The sequence below is a fragment of the Benincasa hispida genome, chromosome 6, assembly GCF_027475165.1.
Source record: "Benincasa hispida cultivar pf3 chromosome 6, pf3_genome.v1.1, whole genome shotgun sequence".
Lineage (NCBI taxonomy): Eukaryota > Viridiplantae > Streptophyta > Magnoliopsida > Cucurbitales > Cucurbitaceae > Benincasa > Benincasa hispida.
Window position 1 is genome coordinate 49162937 of NC_143483.1, and position 24250 is coordinate 49187186.

At 35.0% G+C, this 24250-nt stretch overlaps 2 protein-coding genes across 3 annotated transcripts; both read left to right on the plus strand.

Annotated features, from left to right (window-relative positions):
* Positions 1-979: 979 nt before the first annotated feature.
* Positions 980-3393, plus strand: CFIM-25 (homolog of CFIM-25). Its single transcript, XM_039033584.2, has 7 exons — positions 980-1482; positions 1563-1608; positions 2218-2311; positions 2406-2479; positions 2580-2666; positions 2760-2870; positions 3062-3393. The coding sequence occupies exons 1-7, from the start codon at positions 1313-1315 to the stop codon at positions 3131-3133; spliced, it is 654 nt and encodes a 217-aa protein (XP_038889512.1). The 5' UTR covers positions 980-1312; the 3' UTR covers positions 3134-3393.
* Positions 3394-17493: 14100 nt separating this feature from the next.
* On the plus strand, positions 17494-22986 carry LOC120079881 (TCP-1/cpn60 chaperonin family protein). 2 transcript variants are annotated; one of them, XM_039034329.2, is made up of 12 exons: positions 17494-17685; positions 17898-17928; positions 18023-18079; positions 18158-18223; positions 18485-18596; positions 18755-18883; positions 19912-19983; positions 20130-20245; positions 20522-20598; positions 20857-21342; positions 21765-22080; positions 22360-22986. In XM_039034329.2, exons 2-12 carry the CDS (start codon positions 17923-17925, stop codon positions 22504-22506), a joined length of 1584 nt encoding a protein of 527 aa, XP_038890257.1. In that variant the 5' UTR covers positions 17494-17685; positions 17898-17922; the 3' UTR covers positions 22507-22986. The 2 variants fall into 2 exon arrangements, with proteins under 2 accessions (XP_038890257.1, XP_038890258.1); XM_039034330.2 differs by having other exon boundaries at positions 17514-17663.
* Positions 22987-24250: the final 1264 nt, after the last annotated feature.

Below are 24250 nucleotides of genomic sequence, written 5' to 3' on the forward strand. Positions count from 1 at the left end.
AAAACAAAACAGGGACAAAACAAAGAAATAGATAAGGATAAGCGTCTATCTTTGTCTACCTATGATATACAAATAATAAATGTTTTTAGTGACAATATGTAATCATTTGTTATCAATATCTGAAAAGAGCCCTATTATATCCAACAAATTTTTGTGAAGAAGAAGAAAAGAAGAAACACAGTCACAAAATCCAAAAAAAAAAAAAAAAAAAAAAAAAAAAACTAAGCAATTGATATGAGTTGTGGTGCCTCATCATGCAAACCTCTTAGCTATGTGGCAATCTCCCAAGATGGATGCTTCATGGCTACTGGAGAGATGAACTCTTTTTTTTTTTTTGGACTGAAGAAGAAGAAGCGTACCTAAAGAATGAAAATCGACGAAGAAGATGGAAGAAATCGATGATTGAATTAGATGCAAGTTGTTGTCGAAGATGTTGGAGATGCAAGCACGAAGGCGAGAAAAGAGGGGGTAGTTTTGGAATTTTCAAAAAAGTGGAACCTACTTTTTTGTTGGTCGTCGTCTTCTTCTTCTTCTTCTTTTTTTACTATAGTATGTAAAAAGTTTGCATATTTTTCTATTTTTAACAATTTTCCAATATTTTTCTACTATGTGTAATAAAAGTTGTAGATGCACCCAAATTGTCTTCTTTTTTTTTTTTTTTGAGTAATTGCATTGGATAGTACTCTTACGGATAATAATTAAGTGTATAGTAGTATTTTTTAAAGAATTGCAAATTTAGCATAATCTATCATCGATAGGCCCTATCGTTTAGACTCCTACTAGTGATGTGATCTATCTATTTAGACCTCTACTAGCGATATGACCTAATTAATAGACTTTGAAAGTAAAATCTAAATTTTATTATATGTATAAATTATTTTTCATTACACTATGTATACGAATACTTTGAACTTGATTATTATATTTACAACTCGAAAAATAATAATAATAAAAATAAAAAGGCCCATGGGTGGAAGTTGTTGAGAAATAAGAAAGTGAGAGTGAGAGTGAGAGTAAAAAAGAGTTTATGAGAGTTAGCTTAGCATCATTCTCTTCTCAAATTCCTTTTCGTCCCTTCCCTTTTGCTCTCCCAGTGGTCGTCTTGTCTGAGTCTTCTTTTTAGGCTTAATTAGAAGAGAATTACGCAGTGAGTGACGCACTCCACTTTTCCGCTTCTTCGTGTCCCTTCTCTCCAACCAACACGACATCTTCACACTTCCATTTCCACTTCTCACCTATATTCCCCAAATTCACTTTACTCCTTTTATTCTCCATTTCTCCATTTCTCTCCTCTTTTTCCCCAATCCACGCCATGGGAGACGACGGACGTTTGCATGCTATGGACGACGATGAAGCTTCCGCCGCCGACCAACGCCCATCCATCCATATTTACCCTCTCAGCAACTACTACTTTGAATCCAAAGAGCCTCTTCTTTTCAAGGACGAGACCTTCGCTGATCGCCTCCTCAGGATGAAATCCAAGTATCATTTCTCACTTTAATCCGTTGACTACAGTTTGCTCTTTAAGTTCCTTCTGTTTCTTTAATCTGTTTTTTCTGCAGTTATGCCGCTTACGGATTGAGGACTTCTGTCGAAGCAGTTTTGCTGGTTCGTTCCTTCTTCATATTTTACAACTATTTTATTTTATACTTCCATTTCCGCAATCTTGTGCCTCCTACTGGTTGATTTCTTTAGGCATATAGACTTTTTATACTGACTCTGTCGTCATCGTCCTCGAACTGCTTGACGCCTAATTAATCGGTGGAATTCTGATACTATTGGTTCCGGTCAGTGTAGTTATAACTTGTAGCATCGGCTTATTTGACCTTTTCTCTCGCTATTGTTAGATTGATAATCATGATACCTGATTACTAAGAGTAATTAAGTGGAGCTTTCAGTTAATTTATGATTCACAAGTTTTGCATCTTGGCCGTATTTATTGGCTTTTGCGTGATTGGTTCTTTATTGTGTGGAATGAACATGATTTTTTTTTAATCCGTAGTTGATCTCCTTACTTCATTTCCATTTTGAGAGAAATCATGGTAGTCCGAACTTTTCTATCCATAAAACCTTTTAGGAGATAACTTTTAGATTGATGAACCTGAATTCAGGATGCTTTTCTGCTACACAATTTCTAAATGGACACCTCATCATGCGATCAAAAACAGTGCTTAGATACTGCATTATAATTGAAAGCGTCCATTATTCTCAAATTAGGTTGAACTATTCAAGCATCCTCATTTGTTGCTGTTTCAAATACGTAATTCAATTTTCAAGCTTCCTGGTGGTCGCCTAAGGCCTAACGAATCGGGTAAATGTGTGCTTTGAATCCCTTCTGCTGCTGCGTTTGTCTAATAGTTATGCTGATTGGATAGTTTATTGTGGTGGATGATCTCAATTTACAGATGTTGATGGCTTGACGCGAAAGTTGTCAAGGAAGCTTTCTGCCAATGGAGCCTCTGATGCATCTGATTGGGAGGTATTGTAATGCCCAAATCTATTTCTTTTATTTGTCTACCATGTATTATTACTGCAATTATGAATGATGGAATTTGAAGTTTTCTTATTTTCACATTTAGGTGGGCGAGTGCCTCGGTATGTGGTGGAGGCCTGACTTTGAAACCCTGCTCTTTCCATATTTGTCCAGTACTGTTAAAGGGGCCAAGGTATTTTTTCGAATGCAAACTACTTCCTTTAAACTATGACTATTGAGCTATGCATCATTTGCCTGTAACTCACTCACTCACAACCTGATGCAGGAGTGCACTAAACTTTTCCTGGTCAAGTTGCCGGAGAGTCGAAAATTCGTTGTGCCAAAGAACCTCAAGTTGATCGCTGTTCCTTTATGCCAAATTCACGAAAACCATAAGGTATCTTAACCAAGTCACTTTGTGGATGTCCAATTTGTGATATTTGAAAATCTTACTTTTTCCTTGAAGGATTGGAAGAAAAGGAAAGAAAAATCAATTTTGTTATGGAAATTCTTGAAATAATCTCTATATATTGTTGAGTTAAAATGTGGTGCATAATCTATCTACATGTTAATCCTGTCATCTTGCAGACATATGGGCCAGTTATATCTGGCATTCCGCAGCTGCTTTCTAAGTTCTCCTTCGACATCATCGAAACCTAAGATTCATCTTATTAATTATAACAGATGAAGAGCTATGGTCAGTGGTTAGCGGACCAAAGAAATTAATATATTTATTATTAGTACATTATAGAGCTGTCAGCTAAGTTTCTATGAATGTTGACAGACCCTTGTATAAAACATATGCACATAAATCATGGTGATGATTTTGTAAGTATGAAGATATATATAGTCATATAGGTCGAAATTGTTACTTTACAACTTTTGTTTTAATGAGTGCTAAAACTACATGATTGTTTAAATTGCTATCAATTCTCTCGACTTTATTGTGCTAATGAACAGAATTTTGATGTGCTACAACCAAACTTATTACATTCTCTCACTGAAGGATGCGGAGAAATGATGAGGTATGTTGTCTGCTCAATTTGTAGATGAAATTGTGTGTATATATATTGGAAGTGAAGGTTGCGTTTATGCCATGTCAAAAGTGGCAAATACATATCATATGTGAATTGTGATCCTTATCCGAAGACAGTTATTTGTGGCCTTGGTAGCTTTATTATGAGTGACACTCGTTGCTTGTTTGTGCTAGATTTTCTTATTTTAGCTACATTTTGCTTCAAGGTTTTGTATTTTGTTTTCTGTTACTTGGATTTTCTTATTTTAGGACTTGTGGTCTTCGAAGCTTTAGAACGTTCTTTATCTATTTCAACGTGGGATGTATTTCAATGGAAAATTTTGTAGGACCAAGGTTGTAGGAATTTTTTAGAAGGTAATTGAAATGAGTTAGTACTTTCAATTATCTTATCCCCATTGGGTAACCACTTCTTTTTTTATTTTTGTTATTGTTTCTTAAAATAAGTCTACCGACACTAATATCTCCAATTATCTATCTTAACCAAAGCCAAAATTTGAAAACTAAGAAGAGTAGTTTTTAAAAAATTGTTTTTGTTTTAAAATTTGATTAAGAATTCAATCATTGTACTTAAGAAAGATGCGGTAGTAAGAAGTGAGAAAAAAATAGACTTAATTTTAAAAATCAAAAATAAAAAATAAAATGGTTACTAAATGGGTCTTAATTTTCTCCAAATCTCCTGTTTTGTTTTAATTTTATTTTTACAAATCACAACTTCAAATCAATCTCCTCTTAATTATCATCATCTATATATCTATAGACAATATCTACTGTTTATTTTATTTGTATATGTTGTCTAATTATTTGTATATGTTGGCTAAACTTTGATTAGTTAACATTTGGTTCCTACGAATTTGAAAATTATTTGAGAAAGTGAATATTTAGTTAAAAAAAAAAAAAAAGGTTAAAAATGTAAATTTGAAACTTATTATATCTCGATAAAGTATTAAAGAGGTCATGAGTTCAATCTATAGTTGTCACTTATTTATGATTAATATTCTATGAGTTTCTTTGACACCTAGATATTGTAGGATCAGACGAGATGTTGATGTTTATGATATGAAACAAAATTTAAAATTGTAACATTTTGAAATATAATAATTAAATTGAACAAAACTAAAGACTAAAAGACTAAATAGAATATTTATAATAATAATTCTTTTTTCTAGATATTTTCATGTATGCAATTTCCATGATTTTAAAGACAAAAGTCTGACACGGATTGGTTTGAAATCATACTTCAAACTACTTTTTGAAATTACAAGTTACAATTGGCAATAATTTAACACCAATTGAAACCAACCTCATAGTTCACGGATTTCTCGATAATTTAACACACATATATATATATATATTATGTATTTCTCTCGTTTCTTCAGACTTTATGTCATGTTTAAGATGTTTCATGTCACTTCAATTTTTTTAGACGTTGGCAATTAAATTCTAATACAAAAATTGCTTGGTTGTCTCACTTATTCGTTGGCTTTATAAATCGAACTATTTGTAAGTTTTGAATAGCAAAATCCTTAGATTTGATGTCAATAAATAAAACAAAGCTTTGGACGTCTAAAAATGCAAAGAAGAAGGTTGCATGAGATGCAGCTTATGCTTGGAGTACTAAAGCAAGAGCAAGTAGGATTGTTGTGAGCAACTTGGAGCAAGTGGGATTGTTGTGAGCAACTTGAAGGTGTTAATGGAGAAATCCAACTTTTCTCTTTTCTTGTGTTTTCCCAATTTTGATTTTTAAAATGATTTCTAAAATCAATTTTGTTTTTCAAAACGGAAAACATTTATTAATTTTATAAAATTAATTTTATAAATTAATTTTCTAATAAAATTAATAATAAATAAATAATTTAATTAATTCTAATTAATTTAATATCAAATATTAAATTAATTTTACACAAATTGCACCTTCATGAATTTAATATTTAAATCATATTTAAATATTAATTAATTTTTCAATTTCGTTTAATTCCAAAATTAAATGTGTAATTATATCCATATAATTACTAATTCTCTTTAATTCTAATTTGAACGTTTCAAATTAATTTATCACGTTACTCTAAAGCTAATCCATTTACGAGCTAGTAGGGGGACCTTGTGGACCTACAGATCATGGGCTCCAACGATCCGAGATTAATTGGCTAAACTCTTTACACCAAATTAACCCACATTCGTTAACTAATAGGTCACTCCACTAAAGTCTGCATTTCCCTCACTGTAGATATATTATGTCCACTCGATATAACCATGATTAGTAAGTTAACTCTTCACAGGTTGTTCGTAATAATGGCTAGGTCAAATATATGTTTTATCCTTGAGATTACCTCTTGTTCCTTAAGTCTCACTGATCCTCTAATGAACAATTGGTTTGTGATCCAGTCAACAAACTAAGTCCCTCTCGGGCCAATAAGAGGGTGGGGCTCATTGTTCAAGACCCGGAGTAAGCAGTTAAGGGAACAACCTCTCTACTGTCCTTGAAAGTGGGTAGGAGTGAATTCCATCTTGCACCCCTATGTCCACAGCTATCTACTCGGTCTTATCCCTGAAATTGAGGTTTATTGAGCTGACGTTGTTGAGTCAACCCTCACCTATACAAATCTAAAAATAATCACGAATAAACAGGAGTTCATAGTTAGCTCAGGATTAAGGTCAAGTTACCTAGGTCATCGCTTTGAAATAGTCAGCCTTAAATAGTAAACAACGTTATAAAGTAAGAGTGACTGATTTCGTGGTCCGATCTTGTACAAACTCATTGCACAAGACGCCCTCACTCCTCAATGTAACAACTACAGAGTGGGCCGCATCTGATAGTGTTACCAGAATAAGACACCTAACCTTATTTATATACCATGAATCATTTTGACCATTTACTTGAACTTGATCCACTTTTATGTCTCCATATAAAGTTCAAGTACTCATGTAGTCATGGATCTTTTAGTTTATTAGATTTATTTCTAAAACGAAATAAGCAATACATATTTTCAATAACAACTTATTGAATTTTCAGAATAAGTTTTATTGTTTACAAACCACGAGTTTTAGGACATAAAACCCATAGATAAATGCTACATTTTTAGAAAAGGACTACATAAAGGAGCCTAAACCCCACAGTAAGATTGTGTTGAATGAACTTTCCAAGGAAACTACTGAACATTCAATAAGAGTTGTTGAATAACCCAACACCTCAACAAGAGTTGTTGAATAACCCAACACCTCAACAAGAGTTGTTGAAGTTGGTTCATCTAGTAAGTCAAATCCACCTCAAATGTTAAGGGAGTCTTGACGTTATGGGAGGGTTCCAAACCCGCCTGTTCGTTATATGGGTTTAACATAAATCCTAACTATCGTAGTTGATGGAGATGTTGAGAATCCACCGTCTTACAATAAGGCAATGGAGGATGTTGACAGAGATGAGTGGATCAAAGCTATGAATCCCGAAATAGAGTCTATGTACTTCAATTCTGTTTGGGATCTTGTAGATCAACCTCATAGGGTATAGGTTGCAAATGGATTTACAAGAGAAAATGGGGTGCTGATGGGAAGGTACAGACCTTCAATGCTAGACTTGTGACAAAGGATTATACCCAAGTTGAAGGAGTCGACTATGAGAAGACTTTCCCATATGTTGCCATGTTGAAGTCTATCTGAATCCTCGTGTCCATTTCCTCATATTATGACTATGAGCTTTGGCAAATGGACGTCAAGACTGTTTTTCTGAATGACAATCTTAAGGAGACCATTTATATGAAGCAGCTTGAGGGATTTATAATCCAAGGTCAATAGCAAAAGGTTTGCAAGCTTAATTGGTCCCTCTATGGACTGAAGCAAGCTTCTTGATCTTGGAAAATAAGATTTGATACTGCAATCAAATATTATGGCTTTGATCAAAATGTTGATGAGCCTTATGTTTACAAGAGAATCATCAACAGTTCAGTAGCCTTTCTAGTATTGTATGTAGATGATATCCTATTCATTGAGAATGATGTAGGTCTACTGATCGAAATTAAGAATTGGCTAGCAATCAATTCCAAATGAAATATTTGGGAGGGGTGCAGTTTATTCTGGGCATTCAGATCTTTAGAGATCAAAAGAGCAAAACGTGAGCCTTGTCTTGGGCATCGTGCATTGACAAGATGCTTGTCAAATTTTTTGTGCATAACTCCAATAAAGGTTTACTACCTTTCAGGCATGGAGTCATATTGTTTAAGGAACAGTGTCCTAAGACACCTCAAGAAGGTGAGGAAATGAGACGGATCCTCTATGCATCGGTTGTTGGTAGCCTAATGTATGCGATATTATGTACTAGACCTGAAATCTACTATGCAGTGGGGATAGTCGATAGATATCAGTCTAATCCAGGATTTGATCACTGGACTGTTGTTAAGAATATCCTCAAGTATCTACGGAGAACAAAGAATTACATGCTCGTGTATGGTTTTAAGGATTTGATCCTTATAGGATACACGAACTCTGATTTTTAGACTGATAAGGATTCTAGGAAATCCACATCAGGATCAGTGTTCACTCTTAACGGAGGAGCAGTAGTCTAGAAGAGAACCAAGCAAGGGTGCATTACTGACTCCAACATGGAGGCTGAGTACGTAGTGGCTTGTGAAGTTACTAAGAAGCTGTGTGGCTTAGAAAATTTTTGACTGACCTGGAAATGGTTCCAGATGTGTCAAAGCCCATCACCCTTTATTGTGACAGTAGTGGTGCTGTGGCTAATTCCTGAGAGCCTTGAAGTCACAAACGCAGGAAACATATTGAGGGGAAGTATCATCTCATCCAAGAGATGGTGCATCGAGGGGACATAATGGCCACAAGGATAGCTTCAGAACACAACATTGCTGGTCTATTTACAAAGGTCCTCACGACTAAGGTGCTTGAGGGTCACCTACAAAGTATGGTTTACGGGACAGGCCACATTTAGACTAGGGCAAATGGGAGATTTTGTACTGGGCGCATGTTATACCCTAGTTTATTGCTTTATGTACTTCTATATTAATATGACTTGTATATTGTACACCCTACTAGCTTTAGGACAAATGGGAGATTGTTGGGGTTGATGCCCTAAATCTCATAGAGTTCTGTAGTTTGTAATTGTATTGTACAAACATTTTATTTATTTAATAAAATATGAGATGTTTTATTTGACATTTAGTAGCATTAAACTCACAAACTAATAAACTAACATCCAAGGTTATCATTTGTAGCTTAAACATATATGTAGAGACATACAGGTGGATCATGTTTAAGTAATAACCTAAATTCGTCATATTTGGGGAGCTGGGAATACAACTACACAAGATGAAATTCACTCATTCCCCATTATTGGGGTAAGTAGATAAATTGCTCCCTTAATGGCTGATTCTAGGGCTTGAACAATATGACGTCACACCCTCTCCTGGTTCGAAAGAGGTTTAGTCATAGTTGGACTGTGACTTATTGTTCATTAGAGGGATCAGTGGTACTTAAGAAGTTAAATGTAACTACTGGGGCAAAATAGTAATTTTGGCCTAGTTGTACTTGCGAGCAATTTGGAAGAGTCATCGTACTATTGACTGGTTATATCCAATGGACATAGAAATATATCCATAGTGCGAATAATGTAGCTGTCGATCTTTAGTGGAGTTTCCGACAGTTAATGGATGTTGAATAATTTAATTAAATTAAATAATGTAATTAAAGAAGTTTAATTAATTATCCAAGTACTATTGGAGCTTCAAGCTACAGGTCCATGAGGTCACCTTTGTAGCTCAACATGGATTTAATGAGAATTAATTTTGGATTAATTTGAATTGTTCAAATTAATTGAGGGAATTGATTATATGTGATATGATTAATTTTAATTTAATTATATATGATATAATTATTATAATGTATTTGATACATTATAATATAAAGTTTATTTGAGAGAAAATAAATATTTGAAGATGATTCAAATATAAATTATGTGAAATGATTTCATATAATTAAATTTAATATAAATGAGATTTATATTAAATACCATTTGGATTTGTTCGTGACTATCTTGGAGAAGATGATCACGTGAAGAAAGGTTCTTCAAAGGTAAGAATTTTTAAACCCTAATTTTTCTTCTGTTTAATTTCCTTTATGCATGCTGTAAATTTTCTTGATTATGCATATTTTGTTTAATGTAAAATTGGTATTCTGTGAAAATAAAATTGGGACCAATCCCCACGTTTGCGCTCAAGGCCTTCACAAGTTCCTTAAATTGGTATTAGGGTGTGGTTTTTGGTCCTCAATTTTATCATTCTAGAATTAAATTTATCGAATTGGTGGGATTTTGCATTCTGTAAAAATTCTATTCATATGATGAATGTTTTGGTGAATGTTTACGATTATTGGATGTTTTCGAGATAGAACCTTTAGATTTACTGATTTATTTTACATTTTTGGTTTGTAAGGGGTTTTTTTTTTTTTTTTGCATAATTGTAACCGAGTTTGTATATTTAAAGTTTTTGAGTCGTTTGTGATTATTCTGGTAGAATTCTTGAGAAAATGAGGCCAAAAATGGAGAAAATTCGAAGGGGGTCGCAACTGTACAGTAGTATTGCAACATTATGCCTTAGCGTTGCAACGTTGCGAAGGACAGAACAAAACATTCTTTCTGTAGCGTTGCAACGCTAGGACACTACGTTGTAACACTACAAGGCGGACAGAATGAACCGTTTCGCGGCCAATTCGGTTCGTAGCTTAATTGGTTCGCATCCGAGTCGGTTGGTTCGAGTTGTTCATGGTCGATTCGGGTGCTGACCAGTCCGGTTCGTGCGGTTCAAGACTTGGTTCATTTGTTTTGAACTAGTTTGACTATTAATATGAGAAAAAGGTCCCATAAAATCTATCCCCATACACATCAAATATCTCGTAGAAAAGAACGGGACTTAGGACATTTCATTTCTATGGGATAGACATCCAAATTTTTTACAACACTCACAAGTCTTACAGAAGAAATATGCATCCCTAAACAAAGTATCCTTGTATAGACCAAAATCCAAGACTTTTTTAGCAATTCGTTAGGACTAAAGTGCCCATCACATGCATGCTCATGACAGAATGCTAAAACAGGAAAAAATTCATCATTAGGGATACACCTCCTAACAATATGATGAGAACATAACTTCCACAAATACGGCTCTTCCCATACATAATATTTTGACCCACTCTTAATTTTATCATGTTTATGCTTATTCAATTTATAAGGAAACTCACATGTGGTTAGATAATTAACGAGGTTTACATACTAGGGAGCCATGAAAATACTGTCTACTTGTATCAGTGTATGGTCAGGGAACTCTCCATTAGAACTAAGACAACCTCCTTCTATCACTAGTCTGCTTAAATGATCGGCAACAACTTCTCACACCCTTTTCTGTCTTGAAGCTTCAAGATAAACTCTTGGAGGAGAAGAACCCGCCTCAACAATCTGAGTTTGGACTCTTTTTTCGACATAAGATACTGCAAAGCTGCATGGTCAGAAAAGACAACAACTTCATATCCAACAATGTAAGAACGGAATTTTTCAAGAGAAAAAACAACACCAAAAACTCCTTCTTCATCATGGTGTTGTTACATTGGGTTGAATTCAGGGTCTTTGAAGCGTAGTAGATCACATGATGCTTCTTATCCAACTTTTGGCCTAAAATTGCTCCAACAGCATGGTCGCTCGCGTCGTACATAATCTCGAAGGGAAGATCCCAACGAGGAGCCTGAATAACCGGAGCACACGACATGACGTTCTTCAACACGTCGAAGCTTGTTTTGCATTCATCACCGAATTCAAAATCTATGTCCTTGTGAAGAAGAGAAGTCACTGATTGAGTAATCTTGCTGAAATCCTTAATAAACCTGTGGTAGAAACCTGCATGCCCAAGAAAATATCGAACCTCCCTCATACTTGTAGGGTAAGGGAGCTTAGCAATAATATTAACTTTAGCAGGATCAACCTCAATACCATGCTAAAAAATAATGTCTAAGTACAATCTTAAGCACAAGGTTAGACTCAATACATTGCTCTAGTATCCTAAACAAGTTTGACAAACAATCATGTGAGTCCCTATAAACAGTGAAGTCATCCATAAACATCTCCATAAAGTTCTCTATAAATTCAGAAAAGATACTCATCATATAGCGTTGGAAAGTATCTAGAGTGTTACACAGCCCAAACGACATCCTTCTTAAAGCAAAAGGTGCCAAAGGGGCATGTAAAGGTCGTCTTTTATTGATCTTCCTGGTTAATTGGGATCTGATAGAATCCTGAAAAACCATCAAGAAAATAGAAGAAAGACTTTCTAACCAACCTCTCAAGTATCTGATCTATAAATGGGATGAGAAAATGATTTTTCCTAGTAACGACATTTAACTTCCTAAAGTCTATGCACGTTCACCATCCATTTTGAATTCTTATAGGTATTAAGCTACCCTCTTCATTTTTAACTACAGTAACACCTGTTTTCTTAGGTACTACATGTATGAGACTAACTCACTCACTATCAGTAATAGGGTAAATAATACCTGCATCGAGGAGTTTAAAGATTTCTTTCATCACGACATCCTTTAGAACAAGATTCAATTGCCACTGGGGTTGCTGACATAGCTTAGCTCATTCTTCAAGAGCGATCCAGTGCATACACATATGGGGCTAATACCTTTGATATCTGCCAATATCCACCCAACGACAAGCATGTATCTTTGCAAGACCTTCACCAATTTCTCTTCTTACTCATTAGTCAAATTCTTTGACATTATCACAAGCAATGTTTCAGATTCTTCAAGATAATCATACTTTAGATGGTCAGGAAGCTCCTTCAGTTCCCCTTTAGGTGCCTGCACGACAGAAGGAAGCACCTTTTCAGATGAATCATTATCAAAACAAGGAGACATGCATACCAGATTTGTCATGGATAAAGTGGAAAGTTCCTCAAGTGATATCAATTCGCCTTATTCATCCTCGTCATTATCATAGACATCCCAAACTACTTCTTGCTCAAGACAATCAAATACGTCAATCTGGCACAAAGACTGCACATGCCCAACGGTGGGGGACTTTATAGCATTAAAAATATTAAATGTATCTACCTCACCATCAAACTCAACATACAATATACCTTCATCCACATCAATCTTGGTCTTGGTCGTTTTCATGAAAGGCCGACCAAACAAGATCGATGAAGATGAAATCAACATGAGCTTTTCCATCTTAAGAATGTAAAAATCAGCATGGAAAAGAAGGTTATTAACTTGAATAAGGACATCTTCTATGATTTCTATGTTGGGATTGGTGTCCTAATTCTTCCGAGTCTCGTTGTTTTGTAAAGATACACATTGTTCAATGAATAAAATAAGTGTTATTTAATTCTGGCATTTACTCATATCCTATAACACAAAGCTCCTTGGTTATATTATGTGAACTTAAGTATGTATGTGTGATATACAAGTGGATCATGCCTTAAATGATAACCTAAATCGGTCTGTAGTATAAGGATTAAGGTGGGATACCTGATCCTGGTGACACTACGGATACGACACGCTTTGTAAAGATTTGCAAGTGTTGTAAACTACTACAGATGGTAGATCCTGACCATTCGTGTGGAGACGTGGAACAGGGGTGTCCTATAAAGAGTTTTATAAGACCTGGACCACGAGATGACTATACTCTGTATATAACGCCGTTGATACTAAAGACTTGCATCTCACCTAAACGACCATAGGTGACACAACCTCAATCCTGAGTGTTTTAGGAATTCCTGCCTTTGAGGGCGGTCCTTTGATTAGTATGGGTGAGAGTGGCCAGATTGCCAACTCAACATGCCTACCTTTTTGGGGACTTGTCTGATATGGGAGCTGGGAACTCAATCCACAAGATGGAATTCACTCGTTTTCCGAAAGCAGGGATAAGTAGAGAGATTACTCACTTAAGGGCTGATTCCGAGACTTGAACATAGTGGCCACAAATTCTCTTTGGAAGAGAAGACTCAGTCATAGTAGGACTATGACTTATGTTCATTAGAGGGATTAGTGGTACTTAAAGACACAGATGTAACTACAGGGGCATAATGGTTATTGGCCCATCTGTACTTACGAGCAATCTGTGAAGGGTTGTCGCACTGCTCATTGGTTAAGATGGACACATAATATATTTGTAGTGAGGAGAGTTCAACTGTCGGTCTTTAGTGGAGTGCGTGGAAGTTAAGGAATGGTGGATCCGTGACTAAAGAGTTTAGTCAGTTATTCACGTACCATTGGAGCTTCGGATCTACAAGTCCATGAGGTCCCCTTGGTAGCTTGGATTCATGTTGAAGGATCAAGTTCTTGGTGTTGATTTGAAATGTTCAAATTGACAAGAGGTATTTTGATTATATATGATATAATCGGTATGATATATGAGATACATCTAATGGAGGAATGATATAAATGAGATTTACATTAAGTACCATGGAATAGAAAAAGAACTATGGTTTATATGTTTCATGAGATGAAATATTAAAACTATAGGTTATAAATATAGTATGATAAGTCGGTTATCATTTATGTTTATAATAATATTAATTATTGGATAATTAATATTTTTTTCTTTTAAATAACCAAAGTAGTGGGTGGTTATTGGATCATGGTAACCGTGAGTTTAAAAGGAAATTGGTTTCCTATTTGAAAAAGAAGTTTTTACAAAAGTTTGAAAAGGATTTTGAGTTTTCTCTTCGCGAATAAGTCATCAAGTAAATACGGATTTACTAAACAACGGCTGGACGAGCTAAATGATCGTGCAATATTTACTAAACGATCGCATAGTTTTGCTAGACGATCACTGGCCCAAGGTAAACGATAGTGTAGTGTCTGTAGGCGACAAACCGAGCTAAACGATCGCATAGCTTTTTCTAGACGATCGCATAGCTCTATCTAAACAATTGGGCATCGACCTATACAATAGGTCTCAGCCATCTCTCACTTGCCCAGTCGTGTACGTGATCATTGTTTTCTCCATTCGTCTACCGCATACCAAGTCCGAATAAAGCCCACCCTTTGGATTCTCACACCGAGAATACCAAGGTCGCCTTGTTGGTGGTGTCAGACTTAACTCGACACTATCGAGGGTTTTTGGAGGTCGTTCGTGGTGCTGTGGAGGAGTTCATGTTGCAGAGGAGATCATGACCGAGGAGATCGTTGAGGACGAGCGCGAAGTGTTCATGCGGTGTTGCAGTTGTGTAGATCGAGTATTCGTGGTCGCTGTTGTTCGAGCGGTCATGCAATGGAGCGTGGAGACGCTTCTGCCTATGTGCGTAGAGTTTTACTCTCTATTCCTTTGTATTTTACATGCTGTAATTTCTGTATGAATCGCATAACCGTTTGTTTGAAGTCGACTGTAAATGATTTGTTGATTCGTGATTGTAATTTGGAATAATCTTGTTTCACTACTCATGTTTTCGATTTCCTTCAATTGGTATCAGAGTCAGGTTATTTGATATTCCAAATTACGGATATGAATTGAACATTTTTTATAGTCGCGGTGGGTTTCTGCATTTGTGGTTAACCGTTTTCTGCATTTGTGGATGATTTTGATGAACGTTTCGGGTTTTAAATTGTCTTTTTGTTAAAGCTTTCAGTATTACAAAATGTTAATTGTAAGGGCTCCTATGTTTTTGGGCGAAATTAACTTTGCAATCGAGTCTGTAATTTGATAAACGCCAGGTCATATCACACCAAATTAATTTCCATGCTTTACTCTACTAAATATAGCAAGGGAAGTACGAAGTCGATTCTCAGAGAGCTGACCAAGACTTCTTAACCTTGAAAGTCATAGGATGTAACCAAGGGGGGAGAGGTTTGTGAAGCTAATTAATGTAAATTACATGAAAACGAATATGATGCGGAGTAAATTAAATACACAGAGTGCATTGAGTAAATTTTAGTGTGAAAATTTATCAATCGAAACAAAACACTTAGCTTGGGTCGGCCTAGTTTATCCCATTCCTTTTAATTCTATCATGGACTTAATCATAAAATTAATGTGAGATTTTCCCATTAAACTTAGCCTACTCGCTTAGAATTCTAACCGGTAATCCTTAAGATCAAGTTAATTTATAGTTTGAGTGAGAATCTTCCACTAATCGATAAAATAACAAGCATTAAGTTTAAGGGCATGCTAAGCCGAATAATCGATTTCCACGTCTAACCAACTATTTGAGTGAGATTTATCTAGATCAGATCAAATAGAATCCCAAATTGACTTCACAAACTTACTTAATCCTTGCTTCTAAGTGATTAACTATGTAACGATTACAAATTAGGGCTAATCAAAAGCAATCAATCATACCAACACAACTAATTTGTCTGATTATCCCATGCAAGATACATTAAAGAATGAATTCAAGATGAAACCTCTAAAATTCAGGATAATCCCAACAAGAATATAACTTAAGTCTTAGGAATGAAGAAGGAATGGAAATAAACTACAAAACCCAAGCTAAGTACTTACCTCTAAGCTATAAATCATCCTCCAAAACGACAATTAATTAAGCTTCAAGATGATAAAAATGGGAAATTAATGTTTACAATCGAAAGGGGAAGAAAACAAGGGAAAATAAAAGGAAAAACGACGTGATAACCTAACATTTCATATTGAAATGCGTTATAAAGTAGGTGTCACAACGTTGCAATGCTGCGTAAGAGCGTTGCAACGCTGCACAAGACAGCACGCACACCTCCATCAAAGTTCGTAGCGCGCAACGCTACATGTACGCCGCCCTGTTTTTGAAAGAATGTAAGGCTACTGCCTTTGAGCGTTGTGCAACTCGTAACGCTTTTACTAGGGGTGTAATGGTAATTCCTCGATCTTCTTTCCCTTTTTGTGCAATTTAGCTCCAAACTTGATCGTTTTATCGTCTTTTCGCATCGAACGCTTTATTCAACCTCTTGTGCACTCGAGACCTATAAAAACATCAATTAAACTCATTAAATAGCCCAACGATCCCAAATAAGGAGAGGGAGATAACACATTTTCGGTGTTATCAACATTCCCATTAGAAGAGCTAGCTGTATTCATATTAGCAAGATTTAATCCCAAAAAATAAGCACTTTTTTTTAGTAAAAACTCCCTTTTTGTCTAGATTCTATATGATCTTATCCTCCTACCGTCTCATCGGAAGTTTGATTTGGAAGAATCGCTCAGCATCAAAAGGAATGAAACTCAAATTAATCAAGGCACACCACTCTTTGACCCCGCAAAAGATTAAGAACCCTAAAAAGCACTATGTGTCCCCTCACAATGGAGCCAAGGGTCCTTATCAAGCTTAACAAATTGTCCACATCCCACCTACCACCGATAATTTTACATTTAAGATTTATAAAGTTATAGTTATATATTAATGGGAGGGGAAAAAATTAAGTAACTGCCCTCTTTTTATTGTAGGGTAACCTTTATGGTCTATAAGTTTTATGTCTAGTATTTACTTAGTCCATAAATTTTAAAATATTATATCCATAATTATTGAATTTTGAGCTTCGTTTCCATCAAGTCCATAGGTTTTAAAATGTTAAAATTTTATTGTTAGAAGTTGAGTTTTATTTCAAATCGGTCCCTAAGTTTCAAATTTACACTCTTAACCTTAATATTTCACTAAATATTCACATTAAGTATTTGGCGTTAATGTTTATTAATTAATGTAAAAAACGATTATGTTGTGAAATTTTAAATTTAATTTTAAGATCGATGATAAATAGTAAAACTTAATTAATTATAATTTTTTAGTTGATACAAATTATGACTAAGGACGAAAAGTAAGTATTATTGAAAATTGAGAATAACCATGAAACTATTGAAACATACATACCAAATTAAACCAAACTCAAATGACAAATCTCAAAATTGAAATTATAACCTTTTGAAATTGAAAAACGAAAAAAAAAAACTAAATTCAAAACTTACATTTATTTTATATTAAAAAAAAAAAAAGAGAAAAACACTAGTTTCCCTATTTTGTAAATAATAATAAATTAGGGAAAAAAAACCCTAGTCCCGTGACCTCCACCACCCTCTTCACTCTCCATTTTTTCACTCCCACAACTCTTCACCATCACCCCGACTCATCCTTCTCCATCTCTGCTGCAACTGCGGTAGCCGCCGCCGTATTCTACGTAAGCATTGCCGTGTGTCGAGGTCCACGCTCAATTCTTCTGCTACCCTCTCCATCTCTAAATCACTCGTTGCTTGTTGAGTTTGATCTTAGGGTTTAATGAACTTTGGGCTAGGGTTTTATTTTCTTTGTTTAAATCTTTTTCCCAGCGTTTTTTGGGCGTGATTTATCTATGTTCTGCTTATATTTCATTTCCATTTCGGTTTCTTTTAATTGACTGATCTTCATTCTACAGTTAGGTCGCAGTTTTCATCATTTCCATGGCGGTAAGTTTGTTTCCAGAGACTATTCCTGATTTTTCATTTGTAATCGAGTATGTAATTGGTCTTTGTTTGGTTACATGAATGTCCAACTTTTTAGGTCGATAAACTTCTGAAAGATGAAGCCAGCGAAGAGAAGGGAGAGCGTGCTAGAATGGTAAGTTTCTAAATTTGTTTCATAGAGCTTTTCTTTTTCCAATTCCTTAATTTAATTTACTTTTCTCACCTTTCATAGGCATCATTCGTTGGCGCTATGGCAATTGCTGATTTGGTTAAGACAACATTAGGACCAAAGGGGATGGTAAGTTCCAGAAGGCATTGGCCTCCTTTATTTTTCCTCTCTTCTCTTTATTATATTACTGCTACATTTTTTTTTAGTTTTAAGTAATACACTTTTATTTTTGAGTAAAGATCGGAGAACACACAAAATAGTGGATATTAAATCCACCCTTAATCGTTCAGGTCCTACAGGGGAACCATAAACTGATACCAATGTGACAAACTGTGGTCTTTATTTCTTAGCTTTAGACTCTTCCATGACCGTGCATATAATACCTTCCAGGATAAAATTCTCCAATCTACTGGGAGAGGACGGCAAGTCACTGTCACCAATGACGGTGCCACCATTTTAAAATCTCTCCATATCGATAACCCAGCTGCCAAAGTTCTCGTCGGTATCCTTTTTTTAAGTGTTCACCGTTTTTATGCTTGATGGAATATCATGACTATTGTAGTTGTGGAAGCTTGTTTAATTCTTGTATGGATACTTCAATTATTTTACTCGAAGTTGTCTCCTTATGGCTTTGAATGGAGAATCTTTAACAAGGTTAAGATATTTCAAAAGTTCAAGATGATGAGGTGGGTGATGGTACAACCTCAGTTGTTGTTTTGGCTGGAGAACTTCTAAGGGAAGCAGAGAAGTTGGTTGCTTCAAAGATTCACCCAATGACAATTATAGCAGGTTATTTTTCTTCCTATTTTAATATGTAAATTACTCTATAGATGTCCAGAGTATGAGTCCTATGCCATTGCCGTGTTTTGTAACATGGAAACACGTTGTCTTCTTTGAGTACATCAATTTTATTTGTGAAGGTAGGAGATTGAACCATTGACCTTTGGGATGCTCAAGATGTCTTTATTTTTCAATAGCAGTTTTGACAACTTCTTTTTATTTGTTTAAAAATAATTATAAAAGGCCAACTTTCATTGAGAATAACTAAAAGAATATACGGACATAAAAAAAAAAACCCACAAAAGGGAGCACCCTAAATAAAGGGACTCCAATTAAGCTAAAAAAGACCAAGCGAATAATTAAAAAAGAACTCGTCAACGACACCAGCAACGAGACATTAAATCACACAAGGGACCAATCCTCAAAAGACTCCCTCTCAATCCATCTAAAAACTCTATTTTTCTTTCTGCCCAAACACCCAACAACAGAGCACACACTCGTACTTATCGTAAAACTCCCTTTCCCTCAGAATGACAGATAGAGGAGAAACTAGCCTAGAGCTTGTACCTGTTTTCTCTCCCTTTTTCTCCTTGCTGCATGAGTTGACCCACTCTCTCTCTCTCCCTTTGTTCCATGGTCACTTCAACAGAACTCCCACGGGAGACTTCAAGAAATGAGAATTCTCGACCCTAATGACAAAAGTAGGGTGGTTTTTCCATTTACCTTTTTTTCCCCCTCTTTCTTTCTTTTGATGAAGTTTGAACTTGGAACTCCTTCCCTTGTGAAGATTGAAGACTCTGCTGTATGCTTGAGTTATGCTCTTGTAGGAAAATCTTGGCAGCATGTTATCTCAATGGAATATCTCTCAAATGATTCTATCTAGTCTGACGTCTGTGTGTGCATGCGAGACATCAACCTCTCTCTCTCTTTCTCTTTTTCATTGCATGGAAACTAGATGGATTTTTTTTTCCTGGTACCTTTCACAATGTGATGTGTATAATTGGCCAAAGCTTGTGATGATTCATTTAAACTTTCAGGTTATAGAATGGCTGCAGAATGTGCTCGTAATGCCTTGCTGCAGAAAGTGGTGGATAACAAAGCAGATATAGGTAATATGCCCATTTTTTTCCATACCCTTTCTTTGACTAGCATGTGATGCGACTGTTAAATATATTTTTAATCAGAGACTATAAGCTTCAAATCTTATATGTTCTTAGAACTGTGTATTCTGAAGTTGCGCATGGCCCCTTTTCAGAGAAATTTAAATCAGACTTGATGAAGATTGCAATGACTACTTTGAGTTCCAAAATTCTCTCGCAAGACAAGGAGCATTTTGCTAAATTGGCAGTGGATGCTGTAATGAGGCTAAAGGTGAATGCTTACTCTTAATCCATATATATATAGTGTGTCGGGTTAAAATTATGTATGGACAGGTTTGATTGGGAATTTGGAAGTTCAATATCATGATGTTTATTGCCTGCTATTTGATTGTGTACTTCATCCTATATATTCGATGTTCATGTGTGTGTGAGAGAGGGAGGGACGTTTTAAATGATGTGCAGCTGTCTCCATGGTGTGTCAGTGTGTCTAATATTCCATACCTTTGGATGTGTGTTCTGTTTGATTTTTACCTTGTTGAAATTGCAGGGGAGCACAAACTTAGAGTCAATTCAAATTATCAAGAAACCTGGAGGATCATTGAAGGATTCCTTTTTAGATGAAGGGTGGGTTTTGTTTTTATTACAACAAGTATGAAGCTAATGCTTACTTCTTACATTTTGCCTTGCAAATTTTTAGAAAACCTAGAAGATTATTGAAGGACTCTTTCATCGAGTAACCTAATTATTTAAGTAGACACAATTTAGGAATGCTTTCTGAAAAATGCTCTAGTTATACAAGTATGCTTACTATGTTCACAAATATTTTTCAAAAAGTTGTTTTTTTTTTTAATTAAAAAACTGAATTGTATAATCTTTGTTCAGGTTTATTCTTGACAAGAAAATTGGTATTGGCCAACCTAAACGCATAGAGAATGCCAAAATTTTAGTGGCAAATACTGCTATGGATACCGACAAAGTTAAGATTTATGGTGCTCGTGTTCGTGTTGACTCGATGTCAAGAGTTGCTGAGATTGAGGGTGCTGAAAAGGAAAAAATGAGAGAGAAGGTGAAGAAGATAATTGGTCATGGAATCAACTGCTTTGTTAACAGACAGTTGATCTACAATTTCCCAGAGGAACTATTTGCAGATGCTGGAATACTTGCTATTGAGCATGCTGATTTTGATGGCATTGAACGTCTGGCTTTAGTAACTGGTGGTGAAATTGCTTCAACTTTTGACAATCCCGAATCTGTGAAACTTGGATATTGCAAGTTGATTGAGGAGATTATGATTGGCGAGGACAAACTGATCCATTTTTCAGGTGTGGAAATGGGTCAGGCTTGTACAATTGTGCTGAGGGGTGCAAGGTATTTTAAAAGATCCTGTAGATTTTATTTCTCATTATATGGTGATTTTGGTGTGCATTTTATATTACTTGGCATTTTACAGAAGAACATAATTTTCTTGTTTTTTCTGCAAAAAGAATTTGAGCCTCTCTCTATATTTTGGTCAGTTAATGTTTTTTTTCTCCTTTATGTAATATTGTTCTTACATTGCTATGATGGTTGATAAAAAAATGAATGGCAAATATCATCAAGTGCTTTGGGTGAATAAGGCTTTTTCACCAAAGGTTGTTACCGTGCAAATTGGTGGTGTCCAACATGAACCTTCGGTTGGAAATTTTTTATGGTTATTTTTGCATTTACATTTTTATCTTGGAGTTGTTCCACGAGCATTGTTATGTGTTCTGACAGATCTATTTTTGCATTGTATTTTTGTTCTTTGCCAGCCATCACGTCCTTGATGAGGCTGAAAGGTCTCTGCATGATGCCTTATGTGTACTGTCTCAGACGGTCAATGACAGCAGGGTCGTGCTTGGAGGTGGATGGCCAGAGATGATCATGTCAAAAGAAGTGGATGAGTTGGCTAGGAAGACTCCCGGGAAGAAATCACATGCTATTGAAGCATTTTCGCGGGCTCTACAGGCTATTCCAACAATTATTGCTGATAATGCTGGGTTGGATAGTGCTGACTTGATTGCTCAGCTCCGGGCTGAGCATCACAAGGAGGGTTGCAATGCAGGGATTGATGTCATCTCTGGATCGGTGAGTGTTGAGATTGAAATAAATTTAAGAAGAGTAATACCTCAATTGCTATAAAGCCACTGTTGGCAGGAAGATGGAGTCTAATATGATCTTATTATTCCTCTCTCTTGTAGTGTTATTAATTGATCGTTAGTACAACTTTTTTCGTGTTATAATATTGAAGCTCAATATGGCAATGGCTGCAAACTGAAAATCTGTCAATAGATTGTTATCATTACTGTGATGATCATAACATTGAAAATTCTCTCTAACCCTTACCATGATGATCATATATGACAGGTAGGAGATATGGCAGAACTTGGTATTTCAGAAGCATTCAAAGTCAAGCAAGCCATATTGCTTTCTGCAACAGAGGCAGCTGAGATGATCCTTAGAGTTGATGAAATAATCACTTGTGCCCCTCGGAGGAGAGAAGATAGAATGTAAAAGAGTGCAGTGTGTCTATTTGTAGGTGGCAGTGGCAGACATCGTCTCTTTAAGGGCTGTTGTTATCTTATGCCATATTTATTATTGCCATCAGTGTTAGTGCTGTGAATGTTTGTTACATGTAAGGTTGGATTTTGTAGGGAGGTTGCATTTTCTTGCAAGAATTTTGGGTTTCTTTTACTGCCAAATTTTTGTGATCAGTGTGGGTGTAATGTCATTCATTCATCGACTGATAATAGGGCTGGGAAGTTCGGTTCATGAGACTGCAGCGGAGTGGAGCCAGCCACGACACGAAGTTCCTTATCTAAGCTGGATTTCACTGGTGTGTTATTTGGGTTTGGCTACCTTATTCTTGTGTTTTTTTACCTATTTTCCCCCGTTCTTTGCCAAAGGATGTTTGTGCTGGTGTCCAAGATTCATCTCGGATTCTGAGTTTTTTAAAATTTAAGGTAAAAGGTGCAGCAGCGATCTTTTCTTTCATTCTAAACTTCTGGAATTTGAATCCTCTCACCCGAGAGGTCTAATCAGGCTTCTGTACTTTGAACTTTAGTTTCATTTTAATGTGTAGTTTTTCTGTGTTTGAAATGAACGGCAAGATTTATCTATATTTTTAGATTTGGAAAATGGTTACGTAATATAATTCACTACGAGACAATTTGAGGCAGCATTCGACGGAGTCCGAGTATAAGGAGAAAAAAAAAGGAAAACAAAGAATTGAAGATACCCTTTTTTGTTTTGTTTTTTTCTTCCCACAGTACCAAAGTAACATAATTTTATTGACATACAGATATTTTAGGTCTCATTTGATTATCATCTGGTTTTTGGTTTTTGTTTTTAAAGATTAAGCTTATTTCATTCACATTTCTTATCAATTTGTATTTTTCTTAAATACAATGGTTGAATTTTTAGTTAAATTTGAAAAAACAAAAATAATTGAAGAAGTGAAGAAATATTTAAATTATTTGCATATTTCTTAAGTTATTTTTTATAGTTTTCAAAATTTAGTTTAGTTTTTTGAACTATTGGTAAAAAGTAGATAATAAATGAAGAAATTTGAAGGTGAAAATAAGGTTTATAGATTTAACTTTTAAAACCAAAGTGATTACCAAACAAAGATTAGGAGGTTCTTTTATATTGTAATTTCAAATACTTGCTGTAAAGTTATTTTTTCCTTTGCACATGTCACCGACAAAGTTTTAATACCAGAGATACCCATATACATCAATTTCATTTCTCATCAACACATTTTCTATTACTTAAATCAAAATACCCCTCTCGTTTCTTATCTCACGTTTAAGAAAGATTTATAAAACTTGGAAGTAATATTTTACAAACTTCCAACTTTAACTATATTCCTTAATTAAAAATTTTCAGATTTTTTGGATAATTTTAATCTCTCCGATTAAATGTTCATATTATTTTGTAATTAAAATATTTAAAATAATTCAAAACATTTTTAACAATAATCGTTTAGAGATTTTTTAAAAAATAATTAATTTCATTATATGTCATCACGATATCTTCATTTAATGATTTTTTTTTTTTTTTACTTTATTCAGTAACTAATATGGTATATATCCTTAATTTTAGAATAATATTTGTATTATTTTATAATACATTCTCTCATATTAAAATTTTACATTGTTTTATAATTAAAATATTTAAGAAATTCAAATCAAAGAAAGTATTTATCAAATCGATTTATATTACATTAATGCAAATTTTCCTCTTTTACATATTTGTA